The following is a 24,249-nucleotide window of genomic DNA, read 5'->3' as shown; positions in this document are numbered from 1 at the left end:
CATGGGCTCCAGATTACATGACTAATAGGTGGGGCCCACACTGGAACCCAGGCCTGCTTGACTTGAGATGCCCTTCTTGGATCTGGTAATCTATGCTGTCTCTCTAGCAGGGAAGACTGGGTGGGGGCATAACCACCCCCCGATCCACCCCTAGGAAAGAGGATCAGGAAACCCACAGTGAGCCTTAGGCAGGGCTCACGTGTGAGGCAGAGGGAATGAAGGCGGACAGCAGGGCCAGAACCCACAGGCTTCTGCTGCCCTTTCCTGTTCCTCAGTCGACACGGGCCAGGTCCACTAGTCTCACACGCATCACAAAACGGGCCCATGTCTCCCTTTTCCTCGTCACCCTTCAACAGTTTAGGGGGGACCCTGCATGGACAAGGAACTCAAAGACAAAACCAAAGACAAGCAAGGGTGACACCAACAAGCTCATGCTGGAGCACAGGAGGGCTCTGCCTGAATCATTTACCCCCATTTTCCAATAGGCGTAAATAACTTATATCCATATGAAATGCTTCAAAGACTAAAATAACTACACGGAGTACACAGTATGTTTCACACGTTATTTTCTTTTATCCTCCTGAAAGCACTAAGAGCTAGGTACAATTATCGTCATCCTCAGTAGATGAGTTAAGATGAGTAAACTGAGACTTAGAAGGGTAGGTCATATGCCCACAATACATGCGGAAAGTGCTGGAACAGGGATTTGGACCTTGGCAATCTCACTGCAGACTCTGCTGGGTTAACAACTTCTCTTTGGCTAGAGACAGAAACAGTTAAGAGGCATCCGTTTTTATTTTTCATACCTTTCAATAAGGCTGACCTTGGCCCGCAGGGCATTCATGCCATAGTATATACGCCGGCCATTAGTCATCCTCTTGGTTAGAATTTCTGTCCTACATTAAAAGGAAGAAAAACATAGTTTACTTTCAAGGGTAGAGTTTTCATTAAAATATCCTGTATTTTTCTCATCTAAATTGTTCTCATTCAGAACCAACTTCTAACTTTTCTTTTTTTTTTTTGAGACGGAGTCCCACTTTGTCACCCAGGCTGGAGTGCAGTGTCGCAGTCTCAGCTCACTGCAACCTCCACCTTCCGGGTTCAAGCGATTCTCCTGCCTCAGCCTCCTGAGTAGCTGGGATTCCTTACAGGTGCACACCACCACGCCCGGCTAATTTTTGTATTTTCAGTAGAGACAGGGTTTCACCATGTTGGCCAGGCTGGTCTCAAACTCCTGGCCTCAAGTGATCCACCTGCCTAGGCCTCCCAAAGTGCTGGTATTACAGACATGAGCCACAGTACCTGGACCTCAATGTATTTTGACTATTTATACACAGACAGGCATTGCTCTTATTATCATTACCAGCCTTGGAACATCAAATAAGACAAATTTAGTAAAGTGAGAAATGATTTGATGATTCCTCTAATGCCAAAGCTAGTGGCTGCAGGCTGACTGAAGGTTCTAGTAAAGGCAGTGACCCAATTAAAAAGATTTTAAAAGTACTTATCTTGAATAGCAAAATTTGTCACAATCTGATAGATCATTAGCTGTTATATTTACATTCTTGGTAACGGAGATACACACGCTGATCAACAACATTGTTGCTCTTAATGAGAGCCATCCACGTTTACAGGGTTGAAATGTACCAGTGGAGGTCACTTCAATGTTACACAAGGTAAATATACGTTCAGAGTTTAAGTTTCCTATTTTTATCTCAAATTAATAGCTAAATCTTGCATGTTATCTTAATTATGTTGATCTTGAACCAGTACTACCCTTAATGATCACCATGTCCTCCTTTTAACATTGGTATGTCATCCTCCACTTGAGGCTTATAACTCACTCTTCCTTTTTTTTTTTTTTTTTTTTTTTTGAGACGGAGTCTGGCACTGTCGCCGGGGCTGGAGTGCAATGGCGTGATCTCGGCTCACTGTAACCTCCGCCTCTTGGGTTCAAGCAGTTCTCCTGCCTCAGCCTCCCGAGTAGCTGGGATTACAGATGCCCACCATCCCGCCGGCTAATTTTTTGTATTTTTAGTAGAGATGAGGTTTCACTATGTTGGCCAGGCTGGTCTTGAACTCCTGACCTTGTAATCCACCTGCCTCAGCCTCCCAAAGTGCTGGGATTACAGGTATGAGCCACCGTGCCCGGCCCTCACTCTTCCTTCTTTTAGCTAAAAATAGAGGTAAAAAGAGCTCTGGTTCCTCCAACATTCCCTGTTCTTTGGAGTTTATTCCCCTGGAGTTGTAAGGTATACAAGCAGTATGATCTAGGAGTTTGCTTTTAACACAAAATATGTCTACTCTGGATTTTACTCCTATTTATTATTCAAGAGCCACTGAGTGCCCTTCATGTGCAAGGTGGGGGGGTCATGAGCATGCAGAACCACTGGTTTGAGGAGTTCGCTGCAGCTGGACATCCAGCTCCGCGACTCTCCAGGTCTTGGAAAAGCTATATCCAGCAAAGAATGTGTGGCAGAAGCAGGACTGAAACTGTCTCTATGTGACTGACGCAGCCAGGAGCATGCCTACCTCGCTTCATCTGAGGAACCGCAGAAGCAGAAAGCACATTAGAAGGGTGGAGCTGCTACTGATCACTACACTTGTGATTTCTCTCTGTATGTTAGTTTTCTATCTTTTCTCTCTCTCTCTATTTTTTATTTTTTTGAGACAGAGCCTCGCTCTGTTGCCCAGGCTGGAGTGCAATGGGGTGATCTCAGCTCACTGCAACCTCCACTTCCTGGGTTCAAGCGATTCTCCTGCCTCAGCCTCCTGAGTAGCTGGGACTACTGGTGGCTGTGAGCCACCACACTTGGCTAATTTTTGTATTTTTGGTAGAGACAGGGTTTTGCCACATTGGCCAGGCTGGTCTTGAACTCCTGCCCTCAAGTGATCGGCCTGCCTCATCATCCCAAAGTGTTGGGATTACACGCATGAGCCACTGCGCGTGGCCCCTTTTTTTCTAATGCTGCCAACAGATTGCTACCTTGTTTTATTAAAGACTTAGAAAGAGTGAAGAAATCAGAAGTCAATATTCAGTTTTAAAAAGGTTCAAGTTCTTTAGGAGAAAAGCATACACTCTTCAATGCATCAGGGCTAGTTACGTGCTCATTTAAATCAGAGAGTGATATGGAAGCAGCGGGGGCAGCAGACTAGACACGATTGTTCTTGACACGTCAGCTTCCCCACGGCAGTTACACAGATATTCTTGGTAACCTCACCTCTCCACAGAAGCTGGAGACACAGAGAAAGAGAGAGGGAAGAACTTACCACTTACTTTTACACTGCATCCAATTTCTGGTTTGCACTTTAGCTTCTACTTCTACCCAAGATATGCCCTTGTAGAGTTTTTCCCGAACAATTGATAGGCAACTTTCAGGATTTTCTTGGAGTTTGGAATCCACCTCTTTTAACTCCTGGGGAGACATCTTCTTCAGAATCACTTCTTCGACAGCCTTGATTAGTTTCCGGGTTTCAGACTTACTCCAAGCACCACGATTTCTTTCTGTAGATATAATAAAAAGGTGGTCTTATAGTTGCTAGTCTATTTGCTTTCAAACACAATATTAAAAATGAAATGATAAATTGGGTACTTTTCAGAAAATAATGCACATCTCAATTATATAGACATAAAACAAACACAATTATGTGCATATTAAAATGAAATTACTAACACGGTCATGGATTCTTTTTAAGAACTAAAGCCAGAAATTATTAAATAAGTCCTTTCTTAAAGCAATGTTTTATTTATTTATTTCAAAACAGTTGTTCATCCTGTTTCTGAGAACAATGTCTCCTGCATCAAATTGTGAGGTTCCCAAACATTTAATGGGGGAAGAAAAGCCAGCCAAATGGCTTTTATGTTATGTACATGTCTCTTGGCCAAGAGTTCCTAGTGTAACAATAATAGCTACACTGATACCAACACAGTACTTGATGAAGGCACCTGAGAATTTCTGAAGCCAGTTATCTGTGGCGGATGCCCCAAAGTATCAACGGTTCACCCTTCTTCACTAGAGACATTCACGGTCACGCTAAGTAAGGAGTGTCACACTGGCAGCTGTTTGGCTGTGCTTTTGGTCTGGCCCACAGAATGTTACATTTTCCCCTCAATAACAATTTGGATGAATATTTAAAAATCAAGAGATTTCCAAGAAAGAAAAAAAGATATCTAGAGTTCCCAAAATTTAAAAAAAAAAAACAATTTAAGATTTTCCTCTAGTTCTTGGAAACTTGAAGAACTGGCTGCAAGGCACTAGCTGTGTGGCTGGAGTGTGTGAGCCCCTGTGCTAAACAGAAAACCCGGTCAGGACTGTCTTCTGAAAGGAAACCTTTTAGGAAAGAGGAGACACAGACAGGAGGTCACCAACACTGGTTCTGAGAAAAGTCCCCGCCTGACGGGCACGAACTGCGTGCTGCCTCCCTCCCAACGTGTCCCGTGCCACTGCGGGGAAGTGACCCTCCGCCCAGGCTCTCCCACCACCAGTTTACTGGGGTCCTGGTCCACTTGGCAGTTATATTTGCACGGACAGTTACTGAAGTGTGGTAAAAACCAGCCTAGTGGGGTAAAGGTCACATGGCTTCACTGAACACACGAGGAAACCAAACAAATTAGTATAGAGAATAGCTTAAGAAACAAAGCTCTCGCGGAAGACAGGTCTATGGTGATTTCTGGGCATTGGATCGGTTATGGCTGAACCAGGCCTGTCAGGGCTTATTTCTTCAGCGAGGTGGGCACTGGGGGCTGCCACTTACGACTGCTGATCTGTGAGAACTTGAGGGCCACGGAGAGGCTACTTCGGGCCACCATCTCACCAATCGTCTTCCAGTCATTCCCAAGGAGGGAATGGTACATCTTTAACTTCTCAGTATCTCCTTCGCTATACCTAGGAGAAAGGGAAAATGTTTTACAAGTTTAAACGAACTATCAGATTAAAAATGGTATTCTCATCCCAGTACGCAGCAATCGTGGGGAAAGCTGAATGGGGCAGGCTGTCGGGGAACCCGGTCACAGCTCTCTTCACTTCCTGTTGGCGTCTCAATGGTGGTCATCCTATCAATCAATCACTGAAGTGGAGACCAGAGGCCTGGCTCAACTGAACAGCAGCCGGAGCAATCACTTAGCCCTTCTTCAGCTCAGAGCCTCTGTCCCTGTGGTGGAAACGGCCTTCCTCCACCCCACCTGGACAGTGCCTGCATGCTCGCCAGTGCAGTTTAAAGGGTGCGTTTTTGGGGAGCGCCTCCCTGACCCCCTTAGCCTGAAGTCCCCCTGTTGATTGCTCCTGGAGAACACCGTGCTTCTCTTCCATAGCACTGGTCACAACCTGCACTCACATGTGCACCAGCTCCCTTGTTCACGCCTCTTCCTCTAGACCAGCACTGCCCAACAAAAACATAATACGAGCCTCTTACGGAGTTTAAGTTTCCTAGTAGTCATAGGAAAACTCACTTTACCTAGTTTTAATAAAAGGAACTTTAAGAATATATTTCTTACATGGACATGTTGCGTGATGAAAAACAAAAACAAAAAATAATATATTTCATTGAACTCAATACATTAAAAATGCCTATCATTTCAACACGTCATCAGTATTAAAAAATATCAACGATGTATTTTACATTCGGTTCTTCATCTTGAGCCTTCAAAGCCCAGCATGTGTTTTACTCTGACAGCACGTCTCAATGTGGACTAACTACATTTCAAATGTTCCACAGGCCCAGGAGGCTGCTGGTCACCATACTGGAAGACACAGCTCTAGAAGGGAAGTTCCATGAGGGCAGAGATCTTGTCGGTTTCGTATACTATGTTATCCATAATGCTTGACAGACAAAAGATGGCTTTACTGTATAAACTGCATAAACATGCAACAAATGGCTTTACTGTAAATATGTAACTACTTGAGAAATGTAAAGTGCATTCATCCTACATAAAAATACATGTTGGGAGCAAGCCCCCCCAAACTGGCCATAAACAGAATCTCTGCAGCACTGTGACATTTTCATGATGGCCATAATGCCCACGCTGGAAGGTTGTGGGTTCACGGGAATGAGGGCAAGGAACACCTGGCCCGCCCAGGGCGGAAAACTGCTTAAAGGCATTCTCAAGCCACAAACAATAGCATGAGAGATCTGTGCCATAAGGACATGCACCTGCTGCAGTTAACTAGCCCAACCTATTCCTTTAATTCGGCCCATCCCTTCGTTTCCCATAAGGGATACTTTTAGTTAATTTAATATCTATAGAAACAATGCTAATGACTGGTTTGCTGTTAATAAATACGTGGGTAAATCTCTGTTCGGGGATCTCAGCTCTGAAGGCTGTGAGACCCCTGATTTCCCACTTCACACCTCTATATTTCTGTGTGTGTGTCTTTAATTCCTCTAGCGCCGCTGGGTTAGGGTCTCCCGGACCGAGCTGGTCTCGGCAAATACATATATTAAAGTACTAAGAAAAGCACTATAATATTATAAATGGATTTTAAGATTAAACGCCTAAATATTTAAATAAATAAAAAGCAATCTTTATAACATCTTCAGATTCCTATCTGAGTAGGAATGGTGGTTTATGCCATCACTAAGAAGTCCTAAAAAATACAATTTCTTTTTTTTTTTTTCTTTGAGACAGGGTCTGGCTCTGTCACCCAGGCTGGAGCACAGTGGCATGATCATGGCTCACTGCAACCTCCACCTCCTGGGATCAAGTGATCCTCCCACCTCAGCCTCCCAAGTAGCTGGGACTACAGGTGCATACCAGGCTAATTTTTGTATTTTTTGTAGAGTCACGTTGCCCAGGCTGGTCTCAAACTCCTAATCCAGTGATCCGCCTGCCTCAGCCTCCCAAAGTGCTGGGATTACAGGCATGAGCCACCGCACCCAGCCAAAAACAAACAATAACATCAGAGCATTTTCAGACATTTGTCTGTAAATGCAGCGTATGGTGAATAGAAACTGGTTATTCTTCACTATTTTTTTTTTTTGAGGCGGAGTCTTGCTGTATTTCCCAGGCTGGAGTGCAGTGGCGCAATCTCGGTTCACAGCAACCTCTGCCTCACAGGTTCAAGCAATCTTCCTGCCTCAGCCTCCCAAGTAGCTGGGATTATAAGCGTTTGCCACCACGCCCGGCTAATTTTTGTATTTTTAGTAGAGATAAGGTTTCACCATGTTGGCCAGTCTGGTCTCGAACTCCTGACCTCAAGTGATCCGCCCACCTCAGCCTCTCAAAGTGCTGGGAATTATAGGTGTGAGCCACTGTGCCTGGCCTATTTTTCACTATTAAGAATCATGGCTGTAAGCCAGGTGTGGTGGCTCAAGCCTGCAATCCCAGGCTGAGGGAGGCTGAGGCAGGAGGATCACTTGAGGTCAGGAATTTGAGACCAGCCTGGTCGACAAGGTGAAAGCTCGTCCCCACTAAAAATATAAAAATTAGCTGGGTGTGGTGGCACACGCCTGCAGTCCCAGCATCTTGGGAGGCTGAGGCAGGAGAATCGCTTGAACCCAGGAGGTGGAGGTTCCAATGAGCCGAGTTCGCACCACAGCACTCCAGTCTGGGTGACAGAGTGAGACCCTGTTCCAAAAAAAAAAAAAAAAAAATTGCCAGACACGGTGTCTCACACCTGTAATCCCAGCACTGTGGGAGGCTGAGGCAGGTGAATCGCCTGAGGTCAGGAGTTCCAGACCAGTCTGACCAATATGGTGAAACCCCGTCTCTACGAAAAATACAAAAATTAGCCGGGCGTGGTGGTGGGTGCCTGTAGTCCCAGCTACCCGGGAGGCTGAGACAGGAGAATTGCTTGAACCTGGGAGGCGGAGGTTGCAGTGAGCCAAGATCGCGCCATTGCACTCCAGCCTGGGCGACAGACTGAGACTCCATTTCAAAAAAAGAAAAAAACAACAAAAAATCAACAACAAAAATTAAAAATTAAAATAATAATAATTCTTTGATTTTTTACTTTCTATTTTTTTAAAGTCAGGAATTGCTTGCTATAAAAATATTCTAAGGGTAAATGATCACCACAACACAAATAATACAGCACAAAGAGATGAACTGTTAGATTTTTAGAATGACTCTAAAAATTACTCTAAAAATTTCATTCCTGTGTGTGTGTCACAGGTGGAAATATATTACCTCAGCTGCCACCATTAACCTGCCAAAAGCATTCTTGTAAGTCCCATTTAAAATGTTACCTTTAGTGGATTTTCTTAAAAGTTCTGTTCACAATTGTCTAACCTCAGGATTGGGGAAAAACAGGCAGGGCAGGTCTCAGTCTGTGTGTGAACTTTCCTCACCTAAGGCTGATTTATTTCTGTAAAAATTTTGAAAAGGAAACCGAGGTCATATCAACGTTGGAAGTTTAGGTAATGACCTATGTCTCAGTTTACAATCACAGGCTAAGCAGAACTCAACTGCCGCTGCCAGAAGATTTATGAAAGCTGCCTCTCAGAGAGAGGTCAAGCAGCTGAGTAGAAGGTAGTTTTCGGGGGCCGTGGAATCCGAGCTAACACCTTCCTGCTTCTCCTTCTGTCCCTGAGCAGAGTGCTAACGTGCTAACCCAAACACTCGGTCTACGTTTGGTTTGTTTTTAAATGTGTTGGAAACAAATTATAATCGGATATTGTATTTGGGGAAAAGGAAGGAGAGAATGACAACCGGGTTAAGCACCCCAGGTTGATACCACTGAACTGCATTTAAGGGACCTAATCCCAGCACTTACCTCCACCTTCAAATAGTTACTAAAAACCCACAGCACTCTGCTAAGTGCTGAAGGGAACATGTGTCGAGATGGGATGTTTGGGTTCACAAGGAGCTTATGACGTAAGCAGAGAGCAGAGCAAACAGGAGTCACAGCACATGAAGCAGCATATGGGGAGTGCTAATGAAAAAGTGTAGAGAAAGCTGCAGATGCAGGAAACAGAAGGTCACCACGGCTTCACTAAAGAGGTGGGGATGGAAAAGGCCATGAAGACACACATTTGACAACAAATACACCACCTGGTTTCACACACACAAATCTGCGTTATTTTTACTGCTAATCCACTGCTGTGAATATTTTGATTTATGGTATCAGCAAAGACTAGAGAAATGTTCTGTCTCAAGCTGCTAAGACTTTTTTCTTACCTGCCTTTGTAATTGTTGACATCGAACATCTTCTTTGCTCGATAGTATATAAGTTTCCAGGGACGGGCAATGTTCCTACCTAAAGTCAGAAGAAAGGTGATCAGAGGGGCTCACATGAAATGAAGTCGCAATTGTAAAAGGAACCCAGAACAGCCCTTATAACAACATGAACTATCCTAAGCCCCGTGTTAAGGCTGGGATTTCCTACATCCTGAAGAAAGCTGTCTTGCTTTTTTTTTTTTTTGAGAGAGAGTCTCACTCTGTCACTGAGGCTGGAGTGCAGTGGCACTGTGTCGGCTCACTGCAACCTCCATCTCTTGGGTTCAAGCAATTCTCCTGCCTCAGCCTCCCGAGTAGCTGGGATTACAGGTGTCCACCGCCACGCCCAGCTGGTTTTTATATTTTTAGTAGAGATGGGGTTTCACTAAATGAAACCAGGCTGCTTCACCAAATCAACCAGCTGGCCAGGTTCATTTGGTGGCCAGGCTGGTCTTGAACTCCTGACCTCAGGTGATCCGCCCGCCTCGGCCTCCCAAAGTGCTGGGATTACAGGCATGAGCCACCGCATCCGGCCTAAGAAAGCTGTCTTGAAGAGCAGATACACACAATCACCAGTTTCCTTGGAGATCTCCGAAAACTAAATGCTTAGTACCCTGAGGCTCCAGCTTCCGGTCTATGCAATTTGTGGAAAGAATCCTTAAGAGGCAAAGTAGTTTTAAGATAATGTGAATTAAGAGGAAGAGAACACTGAGGTGGAGAATACAGGGTAACAGTTTTCCAGAAGATGAACAATAATCTTTCCCAAATCAGCTTTTCTCACTTTCTCACTCTAAGGGGAAATAATCCCTCAACGGGGGCGTACTAGCCTGCTTTTCTTCGTGGATTCCACATAACACCTAAGAAATTATCCTCTTTAAATTCAAGAGAGATTTGCTTTCGCTCTGATCCTATATGACAGCATGACCTTCTAACTTCACAGGCAGCACCTCCAGTCGGAGGGTTCCAGTTACAAAGCACACACATGGCCACACTGAAAAAACACGGGAGACCGTGGTGCGTATAAGGATGTGCTTTGTGTAGCGTACACAAAATATAAATAAGGAACAGGAGGAGAAACCAAAACCGCAACTATTGCCAAGGAAGAAAGGTAAAAGTTGATCATTTAATTTTTCACCCTGAACTTGGGAGACATGAACACATTCCAAATCCCAGAAAGTACAGACTGGCAATAAGAATACCATCACGGCTGGGCGCGGTGGCTCACGCCTGTAATCCCAGCACGAGGCAGGCGGATCACGAGGTCAGGAGTTCGAGACCATCCTGGCTAACAAGGTGAAACCCCGTCTCTACTAAAAATACAAAAAATTAGCTGGGCGTGGTGGTGGGCACCTGTAATCCCAGCTACTTGGGAGGCTGAGGCAGGAAAATCGCTTGAACCCCAGAGGTGGAGGTTGCAGTGAGCCAAGATTGCACCACTGCACTCCAGCCTGGGAAACAGAACAAGACTCCGTCTCAAAAAAAAAAAAAGAATATCATCAGCCGTCACAGCAGTTAATGTGCGCCGCCTGCAGGCAATGGGCCAGGTACCGTGCTAACACTTACCATGGGTTATCTTGTTTATGGCTGGAAGGCTGTGGATGGTCAAAGAGTGATTGTTTCTAAACTTACCAATGTGTAATCTAAACGAGTATCTCCTTTTTAAGTTGGTGATCACAGATTTTTCCTCAGGATATCTGTCCGTGTACAGCAGCTTGTCTGCATTCTCAATGCCTGTCAGGGCTAGAAAGTCTTCCACATTTTTCTCTAACTGCTTATTTTCCTTTACAGAAAACTTGCCAAATTTAATAGCGACACCTAGAATTGGGAAAGAACAGGGAGAAAGTGTGTATTGTTAATAATGAACAAAAGCAAACCTATGACTTGGTTTTTCATCAGCAATGACAGTACCTCGGCCCAACAGTCCCAACACCTGACATTCGCCCTCCTGCCCGCACTTGCAGATTTGGCCTTTCCTTCAGGGTTCAGCCCAAGCTAGACCTCTTCTGTCAATGTCTTCCTGGGTCATCCTATTCCAAAGTGACCTTTCCTGTTTCATCTATCTTTTTAAAAAATAGTTTTCAAATTTATTTATGCATTCTTTAGAGATAGGGTCTTGCTTTTTCACCCAGGCTGGAGTGCAGTGGCATGATCAAAGTCCACTGCAACCTTGAACTCCTGGGCTCAAGTGATTCTCCTGCCTCAGCCTCCCGAGTAGCTGGGACTACAGGTGTGTGTGACACCTGGCTAATTTTTTATTTTTTGTAAGACAGGGTCTTGCTGTTTTGCCCAGACTGGTCTTAAACTCCAGGCCTCAAGCAATTCTCTTGCCTTGGCCTCCCAAAGTGCTGGGATTACAGGTGTGAGCCACCTCACTTGGCCTAGGTTTACTTTAAAAATATCTTATGGGCAAGGCACAGTGGCTTATGCATGTAATCCCAGCACTCTGGGAGGCCGAGACAGGCGAATCATGAGGTCAGGAGTTTGAGACCAGCCTGGTCAATAATATGGTGAAACCCCATCTCTACTAAAAATACAAAAATTAGCTGGGCTTGGTGGCAGGCGCCTGTAGTCCCAGCTACTTGGGAGGCTGAGGTGGGAGAACCACTTGAACCCAGGAGGCGTAGGTTGCAGTGAGCCGAGATCATGCCACTGCACTCCAGCCTGGGCTACAGAGCAAGACTCTGTCTCAAAAAAAAAAAAAAAAAGAAAAAAAAAAAAGTCTTTTATGAAATACATACTCATAAAAATTTCAACACAATACACCAAAATGGGATTCTATACCACTCTATAATTGTGTGTACGTGGGTAGTGCTGTCTTTTTTGCTTAATTTGTCTTGTCTATTTTTCTGAATCTCTTCAATCCATTAATTCTGGAAGGTTATGACTCCTCTTTTTACTTTTTTCAATGACCAGTTGTATTGGGTCTCATACAACAGATACTCAGTAAATATTGCTCATTTGTAGTATACAGCCTTAAATTTGCAGTTTATTCTTAAATCCAATAAGCTTTATTATTGGATTTAAGAATAATAAAAGTTATTTATTATTCTTAATAATAATAATTCTTAATAAGAGAGGTTCAGAAACACAGTGAAATCAAGAAGGTGATCAAGTCTATTACAACTGGCTCACCATCAATTTAATATCTTGGAGAAAGAAACGATACCTCATTAAAATTGATTTTAATTTGACAGCATTTTAATTTTATATAACTGTTGTATCATTTCCAGTGTCTCAACCAATTAACCTCTCGTCCCTTCTCTTCTTAGTGGGAATTAATTATCTGGTCTCTTTAGCCCCATTCTTCCTGGCCACCTTTACCAGAAACTGGGCAAGAAAAGGAAAAGCAAGTGCACTTTATTTTGCTAATTTTACAGCTTGGACAATTCTGGTAGGAGATAGAGGTGAAGGCAGAGAAAGAATGCTTCTTGTCGATCTATAAATCTGAATCATCCATAAAAGAAAGTCAGGTGCTAGCTCTGCATACAGGAAGTTCAACAAACACTAAGGCCCCACAAGCTCACCTTGTGCTTTAAATTCCTTAAACCGTTCCAAGTCGTCCCGGTACATCCGCTTGATTGTGCTGGTGGCCCTGTCCTTGATGTTAGGAATGAACTCCTGAAGCTGTTTCACGGCAGAACCCAAATCCGCATCGGAATCATCGGCATCTCCTGAATCTGCAGATAAATATCTTGTTTCGGAATCTTCAGCTGTTTCCACATTGTGTTCTTCATTTGCAGGTTCTAACCTAAGGGGTTAGAAAATTGGGTTGACTAACATTAATACATCACTTGACCTCATAACTTTTAAATTTTTCCTTCTTTTTTTTCGTGAGACAGAGGCTTGCTCTGTCGCCAGGCTGGAGTGCAATGGTGCGATCTCAGCTCACTGCAACTTCTGCCTCCCGGTTCAAGCGATTCTCCTGCCTCAGCCTCCAGAGTAGCTGGGACTACAGGTACGCGCCACCACGCCCGGCTAACTTTTGTATTTTTAGTAGAGACAGGGTTTCGCCATGTTGGCTAGGCTGGTCTCGAACTCCTGGCCTCAAGTGACTCACCCACCTTGACCTCCCAAAGTGCTGGGATTACAGGCATGAGCCACCACGCCTGGCCTTAAACTTTTCTTAAAATGGCTCTCACTTAGGCTACTAGAATATTAAAGCAAGATGAGATCTTGGAGTTGACTCAGTCCGTGATTTTCAAACTTTTTACTGGAACTTGAATTACTTGGATATATCTCAGAGGGAGCCTAGAAGCTAAAAGTGCAGCCCTAAGCCCTATTTCCACTGGTTATTTGCTCAGACTATTTTTCAAAGGTAATTTGGGCTTTTATATTTTTCAAAGGTAATTTGGGCTTTTAAATTTACTCACAGATTTTCTAGGGCTGGAATAGTTCTTAGTGAAAATCGAATCTGTCTTATTTCACACATGAAGAAATTAAACTACCTGCCAAGTTTACACAATTAAAGATGTACGATATTCTGTACAATGAGGGTCTACCTCTTGATGATTTTTGCCATTTAATATGTATGTGCTAAGGGTAGGCACGGTGGTTCACGCCTGTAATCCCAGCACTTTGGGAGGCTGAGGCAGGCGGATCACCTGAGGTCAGGAGTTTGAGACCAGCCTGACTAACAAGGACAAACGTCGTCTCTACTAAAAATACAAAATTAGCCAGGCATGGTGCATGCCGGTAATCTCAGCTACTCGGGAGGCTGAGGCTGGGGAATCGCTTGAACCTGGGAAGTGGAGGGTGCGGTAAGCCGAGATCGCACCATTGCACTCCAGCCTGGACAATAAGAGCAAATCTCCATCTCAAAAATAAATAAATAAATAAAAATTTTAAAAAGTCTGTGCTAACTAAAGAGGTATCGGCAGAATCCATATAAAAGAAATATACCAGCAGCTGGAATACCACTCCCTCGTTACCTTGGTGCCTCTTGCACGTGCTTGCTTGCCGAACAGGCCTGGGTTTTCTTTTGTCGGGGCCTAGATTTCACACCTTCTTCCATCATGGCGCCATCACCTTCTACTGAATCAAAGAGTGTGCTCTCAGAGTTCTTACTGGGCACTGAAAAATCATCACCAGACACTCGTGCCCTTTTGACAGACGTAAGCTTCCTTTTCTTAGACTTCTTCTTTGTACTGTTGGATTCCTTGAACCTTTTAAGAGCCGTACTGCCTTCCACAGTCCCAACCTCACTGCCCACCTGTGATCCTTCAGGGTATGCACTCTCGAGGCTCTCAGGCATGGCCACTGCCTCAAATTCCTGGTGATTGGACTTTTTCTTTTTTTTCTTAGACTTGTTTTTATAAGCAGGTGCTGGTATTTCTGCAGTTTCACCATGCAGGCCCACAGCAGGCCGGGATTCCTGCATATCAGCGCCAACCTCAGTGCCCACTTGTGATCCTTCAGGCATGGCCAATGCCTCAAATTCCTGGTGATTGGACTTTTTCTTCTTTTTTTTCTTAGACTTTTTTTTGTGAGCAGGTCCTAGTAGTTGTGGAGTTTCATCATCCAAGCCCACAGTAGGCTGGGATTCCTGCGTATCAGTCCCAGCCTCTCTGCCTGCTTGCGATCCTTCAGGCATGGCCAGTGTCTCATATTCCTGGTTACTGGACTTTTTCTTTTTTTTCTTAGACTTGTTTTTATGAGCAGATGCTGGTAGTTCTGTAATTTCACCCCCTGGACCCACAGAAAGCCAGGACTCCTCCTGGTGGGATTCTGACTGAGGCAGGGTGTCCCTTGCCCGCTGGCTCTCCCAGGATGCAGCTTTCCTCTGATGCTTTTTATTCTTTTTCTCCCTAACTTTACTGTGCAATGCCTCTGATTTATGTGCATGTGACTTAGCAAGTACCTGAAATTTGTCTGTTTTAGGCTTTCTTGGTAACTTCTGTTCTATGCTCATATCAACACAAACAACATCAACATCCTTTCTAAAATGCTTTGGTGTGTTGTTAATATTTTCTTTATCCACAAGGACAACTGTAACACCTGCTTCCTCATCCACCTCCAAAGCACTGTATCTTCTCTTTTTTCTCTTTTTGAGTGTGGAAGTGGCATTTGCAGTCTCATCACAGATTCTGGATTTTTTCAAAGGAGAAGAAATGAGATGCTGGAAATCTTTTTTCCTCTTTTTCCTCCTAGTTATTTGAGACTGTTCATTCACCAGGGAGGAGTCTCTGAAAATTTCGTGGGAATGTTTCTGAGGTCTTTCCTTATGTATAGAACACTTTTTCTTTTTCTTGTCAGAAACTGGAGTATGGATTTCAAATCTGCTTGATTCTCCTTCCATTTTATTCCTATATGGAAATGTGACAACAGTGGTTTATTTTTGCTTTTTTTTTGAGACGGAGTCTCACTCTGTCGCCCAGGCTGGAGTGCAGTGGCGCGATCTCGGCTCACTGCAAGCTCCGCCTCCTGGGCTCATGCCATTTTCCCACCTCAGCCTCCCGAATAGCTGGGACTACAGGCACCCACCAGCACGCCCGGCTAATTTTGTTTTTGTATTTTCAGTAGAGATGGGGTTTCACTGTGTTAGCCAGGATGGTCTCGATCTCCTGACCTCGTGATCCGCCCACTCCAGCCTCCCAAAGTGCTGGGATTACAGGCGTCAGCCACCGTGCCTGGCCTATTTTTGCATTTTAAACATAGCCTCAGCGGAAAAAATCACAGCAAAATGAAATTGTATGACAAATGACAAGCCTGTAGTCATGATTACAAATTTCAGATTATTCTAGATACACAGGTGGCTCACTGGAATTCTCTCTGTCTGGTCCCACTGCCTTTATGATGGAGAAAAAAAGAGTTAACAGAGAACAACAGTGCCCTGCACCATAAGGCCCCTGTCCCCCACAGCCTCACCTCTGAACTCATCTTCCAACTCTGCGTTTAAGCCACAAGCAGCTTGTTTTGCTTCCTCAAACGTGCCATAACCTTTCCCCCCCAGCTCTCCATGAAATTCTCTCCACAGCCTCCCCACCCTCCTTGCCTCCTGCCATCCTTCAGAGCTTGGTTTGAAGATCAGTTCTTCAAGAAAGTTTTCCCTGATTCCTTGGGCTTGGCCTGATTCCCAAGTAATATACTTTCATATTTAAAAAAGAAACATTTATTTAGTCATTTACAGGCTGTCTTTTCTGCTTAAAAAAAAAAAAAAGACAAAGAAAAAAGAAAACAAGGAAGAAAAAGATGGTTTATCTGTCTTGTTCCCCTCTGTGTTTGTACCATGGAGAAGCCATTAGACTCCATTCGAGTGCAGGATCCACAAAAGGGCTTCGCAGTGGGGATATCAGGTATCCACTGACCTCAAACCAGAAGTTGGCCTCTTTGTGAAAGAAGTTGGATATGCCTTGTTAGTGTCCAATAAAGAGCGGACGTTCTGTGATACACTGGAATAAATTTCACAAGCCACTAACGTTAATACTCACATATAGGGTGTGTGCACTTGGAATTAAAATACAGAAATATAAATGCACTTTCCAAAAGAGATGATTAAAAATATAATTTTGCAAACATGTCTTATTGTTCTCTTTGCTCTGTATTGCTTCTGGGTTTCATTTTTTTAGATTTATCTTTGGCTAAATAACACATTTACGTCGTACAAAAATAAAAATGATCTTCATATTTCCTCTCCTTTTTTACACAGAAGGTAACACCTATATATTGTGATCTGCATTTGCTATTTTCACCTAACAATAGATCCTGGAGCTCTCTCTATATCAGCGGTCTTTAAAGTCTCAATGCTAAGCACATTTTCTACAGAAGCTACCTAATTTATCCGGGGTAGTAAATATCAGCTGTATTAGACAAGAAATATGTTACTCCCCCAAGTCTAACACACCTACTTGCACTGCCACATCCTCTCTCTCTCTCTCTTGCTGCAACAAAGGAAGTGTCCCTTCTGTCAAAGGCTATTTCCTTCCGTTATAGGAAGGAAAATGTGTGCTGGCTCCCAACCCTCTCCTGCCTTCTCAGAGAGATGGTGGTCTCTCCGTATCTTCTCTTTCATCTCTCTCCTGTATCTTCAGCCTGCGTTTTCTAGCAAAATACCAACAATATTTAATCTCCTCTAACTTAAAAAAAAAAAAAGCAACTGTCGTTTAACCCTAAAGTCTCATCCAGCTGTTCTCTTTCTTCCCCTTCACAGCAACATTTCCTGAAAGAGAAATCACTCTTTCCATTACCTCACCTTTCATCCACTTATTAACCCACATCCTTGTAGCTCCCACCCCACTACTCCACTGAGACCGTTCCAGCAAGAGTGCCTTTGTTCTTAAAGCCACAAATTTCAACAGATGCTTTTCAGGCCCATCTTTTAGGACCTCTTAATAAATCACGAACAGAGCAAAGCAGATTATTTCTTTTTTTTCTTTTTTTTTTTGAGACGGAGTCTTGCTCTGTCGCCCAGGCTGCAGTGCAGTGGCGTGACCTCGGCTCACTGCAAGCTCTGCCTCCCGGGTTCACGCCATTCTCCTGCCTCAGCCTCCAGAGTAGCTGGGACTACAGGTGCCCGCCACGACGCCCGGCTAATTTTTTTGTATTTTTTAGTAGAAACGGAGTTTCACCGTGTTAGCCAGGATGGTCTCGATCTCCTGACCTTGTGATCCAACCGCCTCGGCCTCCCAAAGTGCTGGGATTACAGGCGTGAGCCACCCACCGGCTGATTTCTTTTCTTTTCTTTTTTTCTTTTTCTTTTCTTTTTTTTTTTTTTTTGGAGACAGAATCTCGTTCTGTCACCCAGGCTGGAGTGCAGCGGCGCGATCTCGGCTCACTGCAACCTCCGCCTCCCGGGTTCAAGCGATTCTCCTGCCTCAGCCTCCGGAGTAGTAGCTGGGATTACAGGCGCACGCCACCAAGCCCGGCTAATCTTTGTATTTTTAGTAGAAACGGGGTTTCGCCATGTTGGCCAGGCTGGTCTTGAACTCCTGACCTCAGGTGACCCACCTGCCTCGGCCTCCCAAAGCGCTGGGATTACAGGCGTAAGCCACAGCACCCGGCCTTGATTTCTTTAAATAACATTTCCCCTTCCATCAGTTCCTTTCCTTCTTTTTTGTAAATACTTCCTAGGCTGCTCTCTGGCCTCTGGAGCCCAGTACAACCTTCTAAATATATAGTCTCTCCCTGCTAAAAACTTTTTAGGGTTCCCCTGTTATTCTTAAGATAAAGTCAAAATCCTCACAGACCTGCAAGAGTCTTCATTTCTTCATAATCTAGCCTAGAGATGGACAGAGGTTAAGTCCATGCCTACCTCTCTACCTCTCACTTCTCTCTAGGTTTCAGAAACCCTGCTGTTTTCAGTTCCTAGAATACACTACCTTCCTTTTCGTCTCAGGAACTTTGCAAAAACAGCCCATTCCATCAGGAAAGCTCTTCCTCCGCATTACCTTTCTGCCCTTTAACTGGTCCAAGTATGAAAGCCACTTTCTCAAGAGGACCTCTCTAACTCCTTAGCCGGTCTCATCTTTCTGGTTAACAGTGTTTCCCAACAACCAGCTGCTCCCCATCGCACTTTTGGCAGTTATAATATGATCGGCTTCTTGAGGGCTGGAATCCTGGCCATCTTGCTCCCAAATGGCTCCCCAGTCAGTGCTCGATACATATCGAAAGAACGGATATGCATTTATTCCCCCTTACTCAGAACATACACTTCCCGCTCTGCAGGTACGTGCCCAAAGCTGGTCCCGGATTCTCTCACCGCCTTTGGGGTGCGAGAGAGACCCCGCTCTGCTCCCGGGTGGGCGCTCCAGGGCTGAGACTGGAGGAACTAACCAGATGTGAATTCTGCATCTTCTCACTCCCAAAGACCCAAGCCGCGGCCGGGCGCGGTGGCTCACGCCTGTCATCCTAGCACTTTGGGAGGCCGAGGCGGGTGGATCACCTGAGGTCAGATGTTCGAGACCAGCCTGGCCAACATGGTGAAACCCTGTCTCTACTAAAAATACAAAAATTAGCTAGGCTTGGTGGCGGGCGCCTATAATCCCAGCTACTCGGGAGGCTGAGGCAGGAGAATCGCTTGAACCCAGGAAGCGGAGGTTGCAGTGAGCCAAGATCGCGCCACCGCACTCCAGCCTGGGCGACAAGAGCAAAACTCCATCTTTAAAAGAAAAAAAAAAAAAACACCCAAGCCTCAGTTTCCCCGAGATAAGGCCTGGGGCGAAGACCGCGGCCTGGAGACCTCAGGCCAAAAGGCGGGTCTCCCAGAAGACGGGGAAACCCACCACCCCACGCTGAGTTTTTACGCGCGCATTTTGAAAAACAGAAACAACAAAGGCGCTTTCAACTTACCCTCCGAAAGCACCGCCACCTTTCTCCCAACCCGGAAGTGCTGCTGTTGAGGAAGCGGAAGTAGTAGTGCGTCGCCTTCCGGCCCCCTCGGCGTCATGCTGCCATGGTAACACGGCTGCCGCTAGGCCTTGGAGGCGCGCACATTTGCCTACCCATTTTCCTTCTGGGTCCTTTAGAGGTCAGGTGGGGTAGAGAGTGCTCCTGAAACGAAGAAAGTAGGACAAAATCCCCCTCCATTGACGTACTAATGCATGCGTGCATTCCATTTATTCCAGTTTTTGGTGAACTCCAGGAACAACTTGGGAAGACAGATGACAAATCAACTAAGATAATTTCAGATTATCTTGTAAGGAAAATAAAACAGGGTGACGTGATGGAGAGTGACTAGGGGACGGTGGGTGCTACTTTAGATGTAAGAGAGGGCTCACTGAGGAGTGACATTTGAACTGAGTTCTAAATGGAAAGGGCAGGCAAAAAATCTAGGCAGAAGAGTGTTCCAGGCTGGAAGTGAGTGCAAAAGTCCTGAACTTGGTTGCTGGAGGACCTGGGACAAGGCCAGAGCAGCTGGAGCACAGAGTGAATCCACACAGTGAACCTACAGGGTGACAGACAGGTCGCACACGCCCAGCCTAAGTGAATGCATGTGAATGCAGGGGAGGGGGTGGGAGAGGAAGTCAGAGGTCTGCAGGGGCTATCTGGTGCAGAGGCTGATGGATGTTAAGCTTGGATGAAGTCTCAGAAGTTTAGAGTTAGCAGGAGCTTTGGAGATCTATCCCAGTCTTCCCATTTCAACAGAGTCCTGAAGAGACTTAGCCAAAAGGGCAGCTTTAACCTGGCCATCAATTCGAGGCCATTATATTTACCAACCAAACGTTTAACCTTTTTGGATAGTGAACATATACGATATAGGCAACAAGTTTTCTCACTTAATCCTTGTAATGAGGTATTATTAGCCCCACCTTGTGGATGAGAAACCTGGGTTTACAGTAACTTGTCCAAGGTGACTTAAATGAGCCAGCCAGAAATCAGACCTATGCTCTTTCTACTACTCCACTATCTTGCCCCTCACTGTTCCACCTGACTTCTATGTGATCTGCCAAGTGGCTTTGATTAAAAAATGCACAACCTATGCTTCTGTGAAAGTCTGGAAGGGAAGCAGGTTGGAGAAAGGATGAGCCTATATATGTACTCATGTTGCCATGCAAGGGCTGCTCTGGGATGTGGACGTGCAGTTGGAGCTCCGTCTGGAGAAGTCTGTAAATGTGGTGTTGTCCACTGTTGATATGGAAGGCCTTGAAGTCCAGGTCCGTCATTGGTGTCACGTGTTCTGTGGTGACCCTACTTACCCAGAGCCTTGTGGTGTTAGTGATGCATGAATGAACCCACAAAAGGCTGGCACTAGAGGAGAGATTAGATATCATCCAGTATCGATTCAGGAAAACTCCAGTAGTGGTTTCCAATCCTCCTCCAACTGCACCAATCACCTGGGAAGCTTTTTTTTTTTTTTTTTCAAATGCAGCATCTCAACTTTGCAATGGATTTTATATTAAACACTATTGTATCACATTAAAATCTTCGGACATGATAATGACATTGTAGTTACACATGGGAATGTCCTTGCTACATGATGACGTACTTAGGGTTAAATATGGTGTTGACAGATATTTTTCAGGTGATTCTGTAATGTGTGTATGTGCATGCTCACAGAGAGAGAGCAAGAAAATGTGACCAGTGCTGGGGACGGGTGAATCTGTTAGTCCAAACTGCACCATTTTGTAAGCCCCCTGCCATTTTGCAGACCTTGGTTAAAGTGAAACATTCCACGGGGGTTCAGGCGGTGAGAAACAGCCTGCCTCTTATCATATTCTGCTGGGAGAAAGTGACAGGAACATCACATTCCACCAGAACAAGGGCCAAACTGCCTCATCATGGGAATACCTTATCAACATCTTCCCGGGCAGCAGGCCATACCCGCCGGGCCCCTCCCCGCCCAGGCCTATAATTTCCCCAGCCTGTAAGCAGCGGTAGGCACTGGCATAAGTTGGTCTCCCATCTCTGTAGGTCTCATGCTGGACATAAAGCCTGAATTTGCTGTACAGCCGCCACTCTTTCTTTAACCCTCCCCTTCCCTTCAAAATCTAACCGAATCTAGGTGAAGCCTATATGTATTTTCATTGTATTCTTCTTTCGACTTTCAACTTTTCTGTAGGTTTGAACTTTTTCACCAAGTTGTGGGTGGGTGGGTAAGGGGATTTTTAAAAATGCAGCATCTGGCCTGGTGAGGTGGCTCATGTCATTATCAGAGCAAGACTCCGTCTCTTAAAAAAAAAAAAAAAAGGAGAGCCTCAGATGCCATTTCCAGATATTCTGATTTAGTGAGTCTGGGGTGAGTCCTGTGAATCTTCGTTTTTCTTTTTTTGGCACATGGTCTCATTCTGTCATCCAGACTGGAATGTAGTTGCTGAAACACGGCTCATTGTAGTCTCAACCTCCTCAAGTGATCCTCCTGCCTCAGCCTCCCCCATAGCTGGGACCACAGGTGTGTGCCAGCACACCTGGGTAATTTTTTAAATTTTTGGTAGAGATGAGACCTCACCATGTTGCCCATGCTGGTCTCAAACTCCTGGGCTCAGGCCATCCTCCCTCCTAGGCTTCCCAAAGCAATGGGATTACATGGGTGAGCCACCAAGCCCAGCCCAAATCTGTATTTTTCAATTTCCCTTCATTCTGTTGCTTAAATTTGGGAACCATTGATGTAATCCAACTCTAGCGTTTGTCACCCATCTCACAGGAAAAAAAGAAAAAAAGCCCTTAGGATCCAAGAGGGTGACTTGCCCGAGTCCTCCCAGTGGGTCAGCATCAGCATCAGGCTTGGAATGCATTTCGTGCTCTGTCTCAGGTGTGTGTGTGGCGCAAAGAGCAGAGGTGGGGAGGGGTTGTGAGTGGAATGGGGGTGAGCGGAGGGTGGAGTCTTCGACTTGGAAGACAAATGTAAATGATCCTCTATGAGCCACGCCGCTTTGAACGCAACCCACTGGAGATTCTCGGTTCTCCTGTATCGATTCAGGAAAACTCCAAACAAGTCCACACTGGTAGCCACCAAGAGTTTCTTGAAAGAAAAGTACAAGCCGAGCCGGGCTCTGTTGGCGTCCCGTCGCCAAGGAGACGGGCCGTTGCATTCGTCCTCCAGGGGTGGTCTTGGTTTTCTTTCCTCTCCCAGTCTGCAACGCGGGGTCCAGGAGACGCCCTGAGGATCCCGCGGGGCTCCTGCAGGGCTCCGGGGCTCTTTGCGATGAGGGGCCGGCGCGAGCGGGGCGCGCCTGGCTCCGGAGGGGTCCTGGCATCTGAGTTTCCCCCTCAGGATCCCGGTGGTGCGGCCCGGGCCGCCCGGCAAGCACTTCGGAGCTCCAGGCTGTGCCCGACTTGGGGAAGCGCGCCCAAACCAGCCCGCGGGCCGGCTCCCCGGCGACCCCAAGGATGCCAGAGGCCAGGAGCTCCGGCCCGGACCTCACGCGATGGAGGAAGCAGCAGCAGCCTGTGCGCCGCACGGTCAGCCAGGTCTGCCCGCCCCCGCGGCGGCCCCTGACCGTGGCGGACATCCGTTCCGGCATGGAGAACGAGCGGCTGGGGGTCGTGCGGGACTCCATGTTTCAGAACCCTCTCATCGTCAAGGTGAGCACCCCACGCCCACCGCGCTTTCGCTGTCGCCGGCTCCGGGCACCCGCGCCGCCGGGGGTCCCCACCCGCAGCGCCCTGGCCCCGCGGCCCGGGGTCCGAGCGCAGCGTGGGAAGCTCCAGCCCTGGTCCAGACAGGCCTGGAACCCGTGCAGGTCGCGTCGCCTCTCTCAGCCTCCGTTTCCCCATCCTCACAGTGGGATGATAATGGCACCACTAAAGGGACTGATTGGGAAGATTGAATAGGGTAATTTCTGCAGGACCTCGGGACAGCGCCTGACATGGGGTAAGGCTGCAATGGGGGCTGTTGTGGTTTCCCAAAGAGTGAACCCACAGGGTGACAGGTCGCACACGCCCAGTCTAAGTGGTGGCTGCCAGCCCTCCCAGGGTAAAGGCCGCCTCTCCCGTTCCCCTGCACGCCTGGGGTACGTCTATGCAGCGGTGGCTCCGTGTCTGTCCCGGAAGCATCATGTCGAATGTTCATTTCCGTCCGATCATACTAATTTCTTACCCAAATTACAACCCTAAGAGAAAAAAAGCATAATCTTTGGCCTAGGAGGCTCCGCAGAAGAATGAGGGAGCTGCGGTTTCGGGCTGGATCACTTTCCCTTCCATTACGCTTCCCTCCTCCCCACCTTTAGCCTCGCTTCCCGCTGATGGGAAACCAACACTGCTGTGGCGGCCACACCTTCCCGGGGGCCACTGGAGAAGTCAGGCTGAGGCTTGGGGGTCAGGGAGCAAGCCTCGAGGCGAATTTATCTTGCGCCGCTGGAGGGCAGTGCGCCTTTAAAAATGGGCCCCGCGTCCCAGGTGCGGGAGTGGAAGGCGCAGGTGGTAACTGTGGATTCAACAGCAATTATTTGTGTGACCGCCAGGCGCTGAGTGGAGCCCAGAGGTGGTGGTGGCGGTTTGTTTTTGTTTTGGGGAAAAGGGAACCCGTGCTAGAATTAACTGAGTTAATTGGCTCCTGGCAAAACATTGACTCCCTCCTCTTGCCTTCCCTAAACTCGGTCCTGAGAGGAGGAAGGATACTGCCTAGGCGCAGGCTGCACCTGGGGAAGGCTGGCTTCCCACACTCGTGCCTTTCCATCGAATAGGCTCCTTTCTTAGGCCTCTCAAAGTGGAACAAGGTCCTT

At 46.3% G+C, this 24,249-nt stretch overlaps 2 protein-coding genes across 5 annotated transcripts in view; one reads left to right on the top strand and one right to left on the bottom strand.

Annotated features, from left to right (window-relative positions):
• The window catches only part of TTF1 (transcription termination factor 1), a 33,122-nt gene extending 10,525 nt beyond the window's left edge, over nt 1-22,597 (bottom strand). The window contains exons 1-8 of one of the 3 annotated variants that reach the window (XR_001721062.4): nt 19,439-22,597; nt 14,083-15,456; nt 12,679-12,902; nt 10,784-10,969; nt 9,116-9,194; nt 4,756-4,886; nt 3,278-3,505; nt 807-896 (exon numbers count right to left, since the gene is read on the bottom strand). Coding sequence is in view for 2 of the 3 variants with exons in the window: in XM_016961934.3 (XP_016817423.2) it covers nt 807-896; nt 3,271-3,505; nt 4,756-4,886; nt 9,116-9,194; nt 10,784-10,969; nt 12,679-12,902; nt 14,083-15,449 (2,312 nt within the window). In the remaining variant the exon portion in view is untranslated. Of the gene's footprint in view, nt 1-806; nt 897-3,270; nt 3,506-4,755; nt 4,887-9,115; nt 9,195-10,783; nt 10,970-12,678; nt 12,903-14,082; nt 15,457-19,438 lie in introns of all 3 variants that reach the window. The other 2 variants (XM_016961934.3, XM_016961936.3) reach the window with 2 other exon arrangements.
• Nucleotides 22,598-22,638: 41 nt separating this feature from the next.
• The window catches only part of CFAP77 (cilia and flagella associated protein 77), a 161,634-nt gene continuing 160,023 nt past the window's right edge, over nt 22,639-24,249 (top strand). The window contains exon 1 of one of the 2 annotated variants that reach the window (XM_001168332.7): nt 22,639-23,110. In XM_001168332.7, the coding sequence (XP_001168332.1) occupies nt 22,916-23,110 (195 nt within the window). In that variant the 5' untranslated portion in view covers nt 22,639-22,915. The remainder of the gene's footprint in view (nt 23,111-24,249) is intronic. The other variant, XM_054659228.2, reaches the window with a different exon arrangement.

This window comes from Pan troglodytes, chromosome 11 (genome assembly GCF_028858775.2).
Source record: "Pan troglodytes isolate AG18354 chromosome 11, NHGRI_mPanTro3-v2.0_pri, whole genome shotgun sequence".
Taxonomy (NCBI): domain Eukaryota; kingdom Metazoa; phylum Chordata; class Mammalia; order Primates; family Hominidae; genus Pan; species Pan troglodytes.
The sequence above is the reverse complement of the archived record's forward strand: the minus strand, read 5'-3'. Positions and strand labels throughout refer to the sequence as shown.